Source organism: Eublepharis macularius, chromosome 11 (genome assembly GCF_028583425.1).
Source record: "Eublepharis macularius isolate TG4126 chromosome 11, MPM_Emac_v1.0, whole genome shotgun sequence".
Taxonomy (NCBI): Eukaryota; Metazoa; Chordata; class Lepidosauria; order Squamata; family Eublepharidae; genus Eublepharis; species Eublepharis macularius.
In genome coordinates, this window is record NC_072800.1 from 25,600,975 (window position 1) to 25,613,883 (window position 12,909).

Sequence of the window (12,909 nt, forward strand, 5' to 3'; positions counted from 1 at the left end):
AAGATAATCTATCTCTGGCTTCCTTAAGCATGGGAGCATGGGAAATGGGTAGCCAGATAATGGTCTATTAATGCTATTCGAAAAATAGAATTTTTTGATTTCATGACTCATGAGATTACATATGTATATACGGAATGGGAACATGTATATGTGTGGGGCCTGTGTTATAGGTTGGTGCCAGAGAAATGGCGCACAGGCCTGTCTGCAATGAGCTGGGAGATCTGCAGTATTGATAGACACATGGATATATATTGAAGAAAACAGTCCAAGGGCGATAAACCATTTGAAATAGCTCATGGGTAAGTCTGTATACAAAACCGCTGAGTTGACCAGCCTCCTACACCCATAGATTATGGTTGTGTATATAGTGTGTGAATTTTTTTATGAATCACAAAAGTAGATACTGCTTTTCTTTTTTCCTGAAGTGTTAGTTACCTCTGCGGTGTGTTCCAATGATGCTGGTAAAAGTTGGAATCGACTGCTTTTAAACAAAACCTATTGCAAAACCACAAAGCCACCTAAAATTATCAAAGGGTGGGAATGCCTTCCCTTGTGAGGCTGAAGTATTGAGGACATTTCACTTTAGAAACAAAACGATTAACTGCAATCCTGAACAAAGTTTATACCCTTCTTAACCCATCGACATCTATGAGATTAATAATAACAATAATAACATTGGATTTATATACCACTCTACAGGACAATTTAACGCCCACTCAGAGCGGTTTACAAAGTATGTCATTATTATCCCCACAACAATCACCCTATGAGGTGGGTGGGGCTGAGAAAGCTCTGAAAGAGCTGTGACTGACCCAAGGTCACCCAGCTGGCTGCAAGCGGAGAAGTGGGGAATCAAACCCGGTTCTCTAGATTAAAGTCCTGCTATTCTTAACCACTACACCAAACTGGCTCGTTTAGAAGGGTGTAACTTAGGATGGCAGCATAAAGGTAGGCACGACAAAACTCTGAACATCATTGAGAGAGTGGATAGAGAGACATTTTCGTCCTCTCTCACAGTACGGGAAGTCTTGAGTTGTCTAACAAAGTTGATTGTCAGTAAATTCAAGACAGGCAAATGGTTCAGCGTGCTGTTACCTCCTGAAGTTCACTGCCTGGATGTGGGAATGACTTTGGAAAGGGTTCGAAGAATTAGGATGTGTCCGTGGTATCAGCTGCTCTTAGCCATGACAGAGAAATGGATCTCAGGGTTTCTGGGAAGAATCTGACGCTAGGACTGCTGTCGTTACCACACTGTCCTCATGAGCCTCTGGCTGGCTGACCTGGAACCTCAGCTGGACAAGATAAAACTTTGGTCTGACCTGGCAGGGAAGTCTGACTTCCCGGCAAATGACAAATAATGTATTAGGGCAGCAACATGAGAGAATGTCCGAGGGAGCTTAGGTATATATTGACATGAAATATATTGGCTGTTTCTTGCTCTTAGGATTTCAGTACTGCCAGTGCTCAAAGGTGATAGATGCATATGCATAAGAAAAACATCTTCTCCAGGATGTGGTAGGGATATGCTTGTAAGGCTGTTGGCAAAAGCTAAATTGTGGAGAATGGGGAGGGATTACTTCAGTCATTTGTTTTCATCGTATGCAGAGCTGAATTGATGAATAAACTAATAAGCTACCCTGTAGGGTCTGATTACGAGGAGCCTCTAAATACAAAAAAATTGCCATTTTTCATAATGTGATAGGACTAGATAGCCCAGGCAAGCCTGAACTCGTCAGGTCTAAGCAGGGTCAGCCTTGGTTCATAGTGCCTTGAGGACACAGGTTAAGTTGTACAAGGGAGGGGGGAATATGTACATAGCTCCCACTGCCGCCATGTATTTGATGTCATATCTTGTTTGGTGACCTCTCGGGGCATGAGGTGGGTTTCCTTGAATTTGTATCTGAAGTGACCATTGCTGAGCACGTAACAAGGCGAAGAAGCCATCATGAATTGTGTATCTGCAGTTCAGTTCAACATGCTGCCGTTGACATGTTTCTTGTTGGGTGGCAGAAATGTCCTTCGATCTGATAATTCTTCCATGCTGTTTAAATGCAAAAATAACTTTCTCAGAGATTTTTGTTTAGTGTTTATTCCCTTCCCCCTTACTCAGACTTTCTTTCAGATACCCTTTTTTGTTCAACCTTCTTCTTTTCTTTTTGGTCAGCCAGGTCCTTAAGACTTGAATTCAGTACTAAATAAATAAATAATTATTCTAGACACAAGATGCGGTTAGGCAGAATCCCCAGAGGAAAGCCATTTCCCCCATGTTTAAAGTGTCACATTTGTAATACATTTGAGTAGGAAAGCCTGCTTGCTGTATTCTCCCATACTGGAAGCATATGCAATTAGGCATTATCAGAAGGCTGCCTTAAAAAAGAGATTCTTTATACCTCAATGTGTGAGACACCACAAGCGTTTCAATCACTAGAGACTGCTGGAATTCTTAAATACTTTTAACTACAAAAGGTATAACTTTTGTTTCGTGGCCCAGTGATGACCTTATCTTTATTGTTCAGAAAGTGATCAAGTAGCAGAAAAGCACGGCTGAAATTCTAAGCTCCAGAAAGAATTCAAAATAAGTTACTGTTGAGCCTGATCAGCTTCACAGAATTGTTATTTGTGAGGAAAGTGATCTGAAATGGCTTCTTCCCCTGTTTAGGCATACAGAGATCCCCTGGTTTTTAATGTGGGGATGGGTGCCATAAACACAACGCTGCCCTGCCTTGGTCTGTCAAGGCCAGTGTTGTCTACTTTAGCGGGCAAAGGCTCTTCGGGACCTTGGGCAGAGGTTCTTCCACATCACCTACCACTTGATCCTTTTAACAGGAGATGCTGAAGATTGAATTTAGGAGCTTCTGAACGCCAAGCATGTTGCTCTACCACTGAGCCAGCAGCCCTTCCCCTGGTGTACCAATTAACATGCTACACTTTTTTTGGCTGCTTCTTCAGTGGAAAGAAGTTCTCTGTAATCCCTCCCCCCATAAGTCTCTCCTTGGCAAATGCAGCGTCCTGCTGTTTTGAAGTCCATAGCCTACCTCTTGTACGTTGTACCTCCTAAGGATACCCCAGTGTCAAATTTAGCCCCTTGAGGAGTGTTGTCTGTGCCTCAGTTGCCCGTGTTATAAGACCTGCCTGTTGGGAGTGGCTTTCTGGGCTCTGAGCTAAATTGGGGGAACTTAAGAACATTCTTTGTCTATTTTGTTGGGTTTTTTTAATTGTTTGTGGTCAGGTGGCCTTCATCTCTGAATGCATACAAAAAGATGGAAAAGGACTTTGTAGGGAATATCAGACTGTTTGCCCTACCCTTTCCAGAAAAAGGCTAGCTGCTGTGTTAAAGCAACAAAGTTTTGAATTCCTTGCAGAGGGACACAGTGCGTACATTCTGTACCATATCGGTGGTCAGGGGTCATTTCGTAGAAAAAGAGCTGGAGGAACTCATTAGCATAACTCATTATCATATACCACACCTCTTGCCATCACCGGAAGTGTGTCATTAGCATAACTGATTTGCATATGCCACACCCCCTGACATCACTTATCCTGGTTGTTTTGGACCCAATCCTGGCTTTTCAGGGCCGAAATGGGCCCAAAATGGCAAAAAGGGGCTGAGAATGGCCAAAAAGGGGCCCAAAATATTCAGGATTGGGCCACTGCTGAGTCGGAGAGTGATCCACCACATGTCAGAGGCCTGATGCGGGCAGTTTTGGCCCCAATCCAGGCCAAAACAGGCCCCATATGGCCAAGAGTCAGGTGGCTGGGGCCACCTGACATGTGACCTCTTTGGGGAACTGCTGGAACTGTGTTCCTGTGTGTTCCCCCTCAAAACGAGCCCTGTCGGTGGTTATCCAAACAGATGTGGTGTCTTTTCTGTCACAGGCCTTCAATGTTTGTACCTGAAGACCACACTGGTGATTGTTATTATTTTAAGTAGATCAGGGGTCCCCAACCTTTTTGAGTGTGCAGGCAGCTTTGGAATTCTCACACAGGGTGGCAGGCCCAGTCTCAAAATGGCTGCCACAGGAGGTAGTCCCAGCCACAAAATGTCACAAAGTCGGGTCATAATAACTCAAACACTGGCTGCATGCAACCTCCCTGAAGATGCAGAGCAGCATGCAGAGAGTGGTACTTCTTTGCTGATTCTTGAGAGGGCTGCCTTGCTGGATCTACTGGTCCACTAGGCGCAAGCCCTGCGATTTGAGTTCTCAGCTCTCTACTTGCAGCTCTACACTCTGGTCTACGCTCCCAAGCTGGTAGCCTTATTCCAGAGGAGCCCAGACCCGGCCAACGTGCTGAGTGTAGAACAGTCACTCACTGAGCTTCGATGGTGGAGTGGGGATTTGAACCCGGGTCTCCCAGTTCCTAATGTGATGCTATAACCACACAAGCACTAGTTAGCCCTAGTGCCCGCATAAAGACAAGAATGTGCTTGGCAGAAGCTATTTCAAGGTTGCTGCGGGTACATTTAGCAGCATGTTCACTTGAATACCAACTGTGCTATCTTGTTGCTCACGCATAGCTACCTTTTTATTTACAGCCAGAAGAAAACAAGAACTGTATAGCATACAGATGCACACATTGCTTAATGAAAGGAAAATTTTCAGAGATGGGATTAATAACAGATGTATTTAAAAAAAAGCCAAATGCTGAAAATGTATGCTTTTAAAAGCGCTGTCTGTCCCCACTCAGGTGTTGAATTCGTCTTGCAGAGCCTTGCAGGTAGACTGCGAGTGAATGCTATTTTGCACGAATGCCTGTCGCATAGGGGCCGGTTTGCCTCTTCTGACTTGTGAGTTAATTACTACAGCACAGCAGGCTGTCCAAAATAATAAAAAGTGTCACTTTGAATTTGATATTGACCATATTTTTCAGAAGAAATACATGATGTACTGGCTATCATTAAGTCCCAGAGCTTGCACTGTAATGGGGTAATTTATCTTGGTTTTGAAGTTTATTTTTTTAAACAATTGGCATTTGTGTTTCTAATTTTTGCCAAACTTCAGGGTGATGTGTAATGCATACTTCTGCAGTTGCCTAAGCCTCATCCAAAATTACAAAGTATGCACATCTTGGTTACTTGTCAGTATAACACATGCCCAGCACATCTGACTCGCCTCTACTTTTCCGAACCCTTTTGTGATGTATGGGTTTTGTTTTGCTTTTGTGGCAGTAGTCCGTGTTTATAGAATGGGGTGGGTGGGATTGATGCCTGGATTCTGGCTCTCTTTGCAGGACTGATTGACTCTCGTACTGATGTGGTTGTCTTTATGTTCAACTCTAAGTGACACGGTTGTATGTGTTATTCGGTCTGGCTTCAGTGACTAACAGGAGATGTTGCTTTTTAAACTCTTGTTATTGCGGAGGAAGCTGGCAGGGTGTGAACAGGATTCTATTCTTGTCTGTGTTTTATAAGACAAATGCGAAGGAAGAAAGTGAGAGACGGGGATGAGGAGGATGGGAGCTCTTTATGTCATTCCTGTCCCTCTTCACCCCTCCTTATGGAGATAGTATGGCACTTTTAGCAAAAAGCAAAACAAAACTTTTCAGGGCAGGAGCAAGAAAAGGAGAACTGTTGTGTTGTGAAAAGTGGAATCAGAACCAGTGGATTTCAGGGACGATCTAATCTCTATAACCCTAGAGGCATAAGTGGAGACAGTGGCAAGGTTTTAGTTTTAAGTATTTCTGTCCCAACTGTTGAGCAAAGATCACCACCTCCGTCCTTTAAATTGACACGTTACATTTTCATATTAAATTGACATATAAAGCAACATATTTTGCAGCAAATATGAGACCAGGGTTTGAATTTTTTTCCGTGGTGACCCCTTTAGGTACCAGGCTGAAACATTTCTTTTTACGCTGACGAAAGGGTTCAATCTTTTAAAAATTATTTTGACAGTCCACTTCTAGCCCGAGGACTCTTTTATGAGAATCATTTGTGGCCTGCTAAATGTTGTGTGTGTGTGTGTGTGTGTGTGTGTTTTAATGCTCTGGGAAGCTTGTTAATGGTTATGCTTTTCCCCCATGTGGAAGGGGGGCATTGAGAAGAGAGAAGTTGTCATACAATAGAGGCAATAGGTAGTTTCCCATAATAATGAGGTTTTCCTTTCGGTGGCTGTTATCACTGGGTTTGGCTCCAGTGGGAAACTGGAAATTGGAACATGTTATAGGTTCCCATCATTTCTTTAATCATTTATATCCCAACTCACTTACCTTCCCAAGGTGGCTAATAATTAAATACAATTGCAACTAATAAAATGGATTCAAAACAATGATCAAATAAATGTGTATCCCACTGCCACCTAATGTCACCCATTCCATCAATTCCAAGAACTTTTGCAACCAAAAGATTTTTGGATTGCTGCAGAAGATGTATAGGGACAGTGCCAATCTTGCCTCCTGAAAGTGGGTGTTCCAAAGGTTAGGGGCAGCGGTTGAGAGAGCCCCCCCTCTCTGTGCATCACCTAAAGAACAGTTGATCCTTGGCAATTAGCATGTCCATTGCTTAGAATAGTTCACTGCCCCACTTCATTTTCCTACTGGCTAATTCATAAGGGCCATTTTGCCCTTTGATTGAAAGACAATCAAAATCCATGTCAATGAAGGCAATGCTGACCTGAGCCAGTAGCATGCAGCATTTTCAAGGAAAACACGGAGAGGGGAAGCTATAGCTAATTTCTGCCCTTTTGCACCTGATTGATACATTATATATGGACATGACAAAGGGCTAGTATAATCAGTGTGGGCCCAGTCTGGCTTGTGAGGTAGGCTGAAGAATAAGCTGCTTTGGAAAAAAGAAATATCTTCATAAGGTTTTTTGGGGTGTGTTCCTTCCATTTTTGCCCCACCAACTTCAAAGTCTGGAGTGATGACAAACTATTTCCAGGCCGTCTTCAAATAAATTATCGGCTCTTATGGCTGGTCAGTCCCGTCATTTCAAAAACAGTTATTTTTGTCACTTAGATGATCACAACTCAAAATTTCAAAATTATGATTCATCCTCTTAAAATGACAAGGCTTAACAGATCCAGAAACCACATGTGTGGGGCTCATGTTGTTTGACTGTTGATTTTTCCCTCTTACATTCATGAGGACTAGCTGTGTGTGTGTGTTTAATTAAAGCAGACTCCAAATTTCAGGTTCTAATTTGAGACTTTTAAGTTGTCTAGTTCCTGCTGCTGGCATCTTGATTTAAAAAAAAATATGACAGCCGCAGTTGCTTTTTATGGTATGATTTGAAGATAGTTCTCATCACAGGACACAGATAATAAGCATGTTTGTCCCACTGATTAGAAGTGCTCTAATGGTATATCAGAAATAGAGACTTGGGTGCATATGTCCCCCCCAGACAATGGGTTTGGTACAATATGTGCTTTGTGTGTGTGTGTGTGTGAGTGAGAGAGTGTTGTTCTCTTTTGCCTTCCTCCTGACATCCTGGTTGCTATAGTACAGTGATCTATTTGTGAACACACAGATTATTGCTGTAGTTAAAGAGAAAATGTTTTCTAGTCATAACTTTCTGGGCAATCATCCTTGAAAATGGGCTCTGGATGATCTAATGAGGAACTGGATATCCAGAAATCTGGAATGTAATGCTCAGTTTCTTGCAGCCCTTCTTAAATGGTATTGAATTTTCAATTTCAGATACTTTCTGGGTTTAAAAAACTGTCTTAATGTGTGATCATTGTACACAGTATGTTCCAGTGCTTCAGCCATCTTTCAAGCAGGTTGGTTAGCTGTTTGCTGCGCAGTGAAAACTAGCTGTGTGTTAAGTCTTTATATGCCCTCATGTGTGTAATCTTTCACACAGACGCATCCCTTTGTGTACCTGCGAAATCGTGCAAGCAGATTTGATGTACTTTTTCCTTCTCTCCTTCCTTCCAGCTGTGAATGAAAGAGATACTCTGCAGCCTTCAGTGTTCAGTTTCGCTAGTTTTGAAGAAGTGTGGTAACAAAAATGCCGCCTCCTGCGGATATCGTGAAAGTGGCTATAGAATGGCCCGGTGCCTTCCCCAAGTTAATGGAAATCGATCAGGTAAGTGCCTCATTTTACCCATTTGTACATACCTGTGCATGTTGACATGAAAATGTTCCTTCTCCACTAACCTCATTATATGAGTGCCACTTTATGGAAGTAGCCTTCCATGTTTTGCCCAGATTTTAATTTGGCTTGCATTTTGGATGCCCCTTTGCATCGTGCCACCTCTGGTGCCCAGTTGAATCAAGTTCTAATGTGTATACCTTTAGGATCTGAATAAATGAAACCTATAAAATTGCATTGCATATTTTATGAGGTAGGCTTGGGTTATAGTGTAGAATTGAGTATTATAATTTATATGATAGATGTAGCTCAGTTTCCCCTTAGTTTTGTGACTTCAGATACCTCCCTGGTGTTTAACTTGTGGAAACAAGGGGGAAAACAAACCTATTGGTTTCCTGATCATGCAACATATAAAACCAAACTTAGTGTCTCTGAGTTCAAAATTTTTAAAGAAAATGATGAAGGGGAACATTCTCCAAAGACTATCAGTTGTCCATAAACAATGATCTATAAAGTAGCGCTTAACTATCATGGTGGAACATTGTTATTGTTCCAGTTATAGCCTTGGGCAGTCAAAGCCTGTGATGCTACAGCTGCGTGCTAAGTATAGCTTTAGACCACTTTATTCTTTGTGGAAGTCTGTTTGTTTCCTTGCTGGTGTAAGGAATGCTCTCAGGATGGAGGTGGGCGCAGCCTTCCTTGTTTTCCTCATCCACTAAATTCCTTTCTGTGTCTCTCTTGTGCTGCACAAGGCCACAGTGCCAAAGCAACTGTGTTAATAGGTGCTCTCGTACAGGGCCTGATCCTAGCATGTTTGTTGCCATGGCATCACAAAGAATGGAATTGGTCTCTCAGTAACTTTAGGCAGGCCAGGCTTCCTTTCAAGGCTAAAGCACACCAGAACGGTCAGAGGTTTTTTTTCCCCATTTTTTGTGTGGTTCAGAGCACAGCTTATGATCACAGATGTGTGTGTGTTGAGGATGGGTGTCATCTGGCCTTTGTCAAATGGATCAACTGAATTGTTTGTCACTTGCTGTTTCTGTATACTGCAATTCAGCATGCATCAGGAGGTTTTAGTTGTGGTATTCAGCACTGTGCTTTTTGCTTGTAGCAAGCTGTGTGTATAAGTGCAGTCCAGGCTGAAAAACAGTCGAATACAAGCAGGGGACCCGCAGCAATTTGTGGAGGATATCTTGTTTCCACCTCTCCTCTTTCCCCTCCCTGAAAACCCCCATAGCCTCACCCTTTTCCTCTCTGCCCCCTCCTCCTCAGATTTGGCCATGTTGAGAATTAGAATTTTAAATTTTTTTTAAAAGTTTTCGTATTTCAGATTTTTCTGCAACCCTGGGGGATCTCCTAAGATTGCTGAAACATCTGTTTTGTTCCCAAGCAACCTTGATCCAAGGGTTTAAGAATCTGCATATTAGGGCCACTAGGCTATTAGCTTTTGACAAGTGGGGATGCAAAAGGGTTTGGTGGTGGTGGGTCTCATTTTCCCCTTCCCCACCATGTCATCTTTCTCTTCCTTTCCCCATAGCCTATCCCCTTTTCCTGCTTCCTTATCTTCTTCTCGCCCACCTGTATCTACCTGCTGTCTTCACCTTTTCCCCCTCCCACCAGCAGCGGTTCTCTTATGGCTCAGTTACATGCTGCCAGCTGAGCTACACCCAGTTGCATGATGGGGAACCTGCAAGGACTTGGGGGGGGTACTTCACTTTTCCTTGAATCCCCTTCCCCACGCTATTTCCTCTTTCCTTCCTGGATTTCCCTCACTCCTAGATTTCAGATTTTTCTGCAAACCTGGGACATTCTTCAGGTGAGTAGGAAGATCCATCTTGTCTGTTCATGGCTCCAGTCTCCGGATTTAAGTATCCTCAAATCAAGGTCACTTGGCTGTTAGTATGGTGTTGTGTAGTATGAAGAAGAAATTGGGGTAGAAGCAGAAAACTGAAATGACTTCTGGGATTTTAAAAAACTAAACAGTGGATGATAGAAAAAAATGGCAACTGTGCACCATTGCACACTAGTGAACCACTCAAGCATATCTTGAAACATTGCCACTGCGTTAGAGATATCCACTAATTTAAGGGCTACCCTAGATATGACAGCTTCCATGGGTCTGATAGGTTTATGCTGTTGCATAAACATAAAGAGGCCTAAAAATGCTGCACGGGCCCAGTCAGGAGCACACTGTGCCCCCCCCGCCCCCTTTCAACTGTTGAAACAGCTGTAGGCTGGTGGACAGCCCTCAGCTGTTTCAACACTTGAAAAGGTGAGTAGGAGAATGGGGGAGCAGGAGTGCTTCAACCTGCCACAATGGGGGCCTGGATCAGGATTAGGCCCTTGCAGCATTTTAAAATCTCTAAAATGGCGTTGTCACCCATGTGATCGTGTCACATCTGGCTTGCCCTCTTCTCCCTGCACATATCTCTGCCTATATACAGGCAGCTGCTCAAGAAGGAGTAAGGATGCCTTGAGATTTCCTGATGCAGAGCTACAGCAGACAGACGCTGGGGGAACCCGGCCAGGATCTTATCTCCATCGCCCAGAAAGAATGATTCCACCCTACACCCTGACTGTCAAGACAGAAGGGGAGACTCTGGAAGATACTATTAACCCAGACACCCATAAGGAGGATGTCTGTTCATTATTCTGAGAGCTGACTGAGAAAATAATACGTTTGTATCTTTTTCAAAACTGTAGTAAAGTACAATTCTCAGTACCCCTTGGGAGAACATCTAGGCAAAAACATAGTACTATAATGTAGTTTTGTGGTGCTGAAGCATATGTTCCCCACAGAAAGTGATGGAGTTGCCTAGACAACACTCTTGAGTAGCACAAATCAGAGCATTGGAGTTCTTCTCTCCACACCAGGTAATTATTGCTGATGGAAGCGGAAGTAATGCTATCTGGAATAAGAGTAAGAACAAGAACATCATCATCATCATCATCATCATCATCATCATCATCATCATCATCATCATCATCGCCAGGAATAAGATTAAACTGTGTCCCACCTTATCTCTGAATGCAGCAAAATTGCACAGACTGCAAAGCTAGACATGACAGGGTCGCAAAGCTGATTCATTGGTCATTGTGTAAAAAGTATAACTTGCCAGTATCAAAGAATTCATGGGAACATCAGGTGGAAAAGTTGCTAGAAAAAGAACAAGTCAAGATCTTGTGGGATTTCAGAATTCAAACTGATTGGCACCTTGAACATAATACACGAAACATAACAGTCGTGGAAAATCGAAAAGTCTGACTAATCGACATTGCAATTCCTGGGGATGCCAGAGTCGAAGAAAAAGAACAAGAAAAACGATTAAATATAGAGATCTGACAATAGAAACCACCCGACTATGGAAGAAGAATGCAACAGTAGTCCCCATTGTCATCGGGGCATGTGGAACCATCTCGAAAAACTTTGCAAGTCATATGGAAAAGCTGCAGCTTTCTGACATTACACCTACAGAACTGCAAAAGATGGCGCTACTTGGAACAGCGTACATGTCATTCCGATACCTGGTTGATACTTAGGTCTCTGGTAGAAACTTGTGTCATCTTAGCAAGGCCAATCGGTAATAACATGTGACTTCTGCTTATTGTTGATTGTGTTTTGGATAATTCTAATTAATTCTAATAATGATAATGATAATAATATGTTTTGGTCCCTCACTGACTCCAAGATTCCAGGAGTCGTTGAGGTATCCCCTTAGTATGTGGCATGCTTCAAGTTGTGTGGCTGCCTGCAACTGTCCAATTGTTATTCCGTCTATGCTGATATAACCTAGATGTTTAGTTAGTCCTTTTGGAATCGCACTACTGTCACTACTGGAATAACAATTGTATGTTTCTTCCAGAGATGCTGAACTTAAAATCTTAGATCTTGATATTTTACTACTGCTGTTATTGTCATATGCCATTACTAATGTTGGCATATCTTGTAAATTAATTTAATAAAATGGAAAACCTGAATAAAAGGTACACTGTTCTTAATCTCTATTTCAAAAGTCGTTGTTGTTGCCAGAAGATTCCAAAAAGGTCGTAGTGGCTTCCTTATTAATCCTGTGCTATCATGTGCACATTGCAGAGATCACATATTGGTATTTTATGCTAAGCCTTTCTTTTAGATTTATTTATTTATTAGAACAATTTATATGCCGCTCAGACAACTTAACAGATAGAAATATGTTAAAACCCAAACTCACATCAAAGCTGTATGACTTTATTCTTATTTGTATTTACTTTATAATACAGCCCATTAAGATTAACTTAAAAACACTCTGACCTACTCACTCCCAGTCCAAATGAAAGCATATCTAGAAAACAGCTATCTTGAACATCAGAGGGACAAATGGAATGTGAATATGCCCATATATGGACACCCAATATTTGTTTAAACAGCCTGCTCCTGGACTATTTTAATGACTTTTAAAAAATTATTATTGATTTTATGGTTCTGTGACTTTTAATGTATTTTTGAATGTTGTTAGCTGCCCTGAGTCCATCTGTGGGGAGGGCGGGGTATAAATCAAATCAAATAAATAAATAATAATAGAACAGGGAGAACTAAAAAGTGGTCAGTAATTTAAAGTAGCAAAGCAAGACAGCAACCATTAAAACAGGGGCTCCTAAAACTTTGGTTAACCATATTTAACAAAAATTCCAGATAAACAAAAGCGCCTTCACCTGTTGACAGAAATTCCATATAGTTTATTTCAGTCATTTATAAATGACATTATCTGCCCAATAAAAACAAATAAAATGACCTAAGCCAAACACACATCCATAATATATACCACTCTGAGAATCTTGGTTAGGAGTGCCAGACAGGGAAATACAAGAATCTGTTAAGTTAAAGAAACAAAAGC

The 12,909-nt window shown here is 42.0% G+C and overlaps 1 protein-coding gene across 1 annotated transcript in view; it reads left to right on the forward strand.

The window, feature by feature from the left end:
- ELMO1 (engulfment and cell motility 1) overlaps positions 1 to 12,909 on the forward strand; it is a 410,819-nt gene that overhangs the window by 62,161 nt on the left and 335,749 nt on the right. The window contains exon 2 of the mRNA XM_054991799.1: positions 7,879 to 8,029. Coding sequence (XP_054847774.1) covers positions 7,952 to 8,029 — 78 coding nt within the window. The 5' untranslated portion in view covers positions 7,879 to 7,951. The remainder of the gene's footprint in view (positions 1 to 7,878; positions 8,030 to 12,909) is intronic.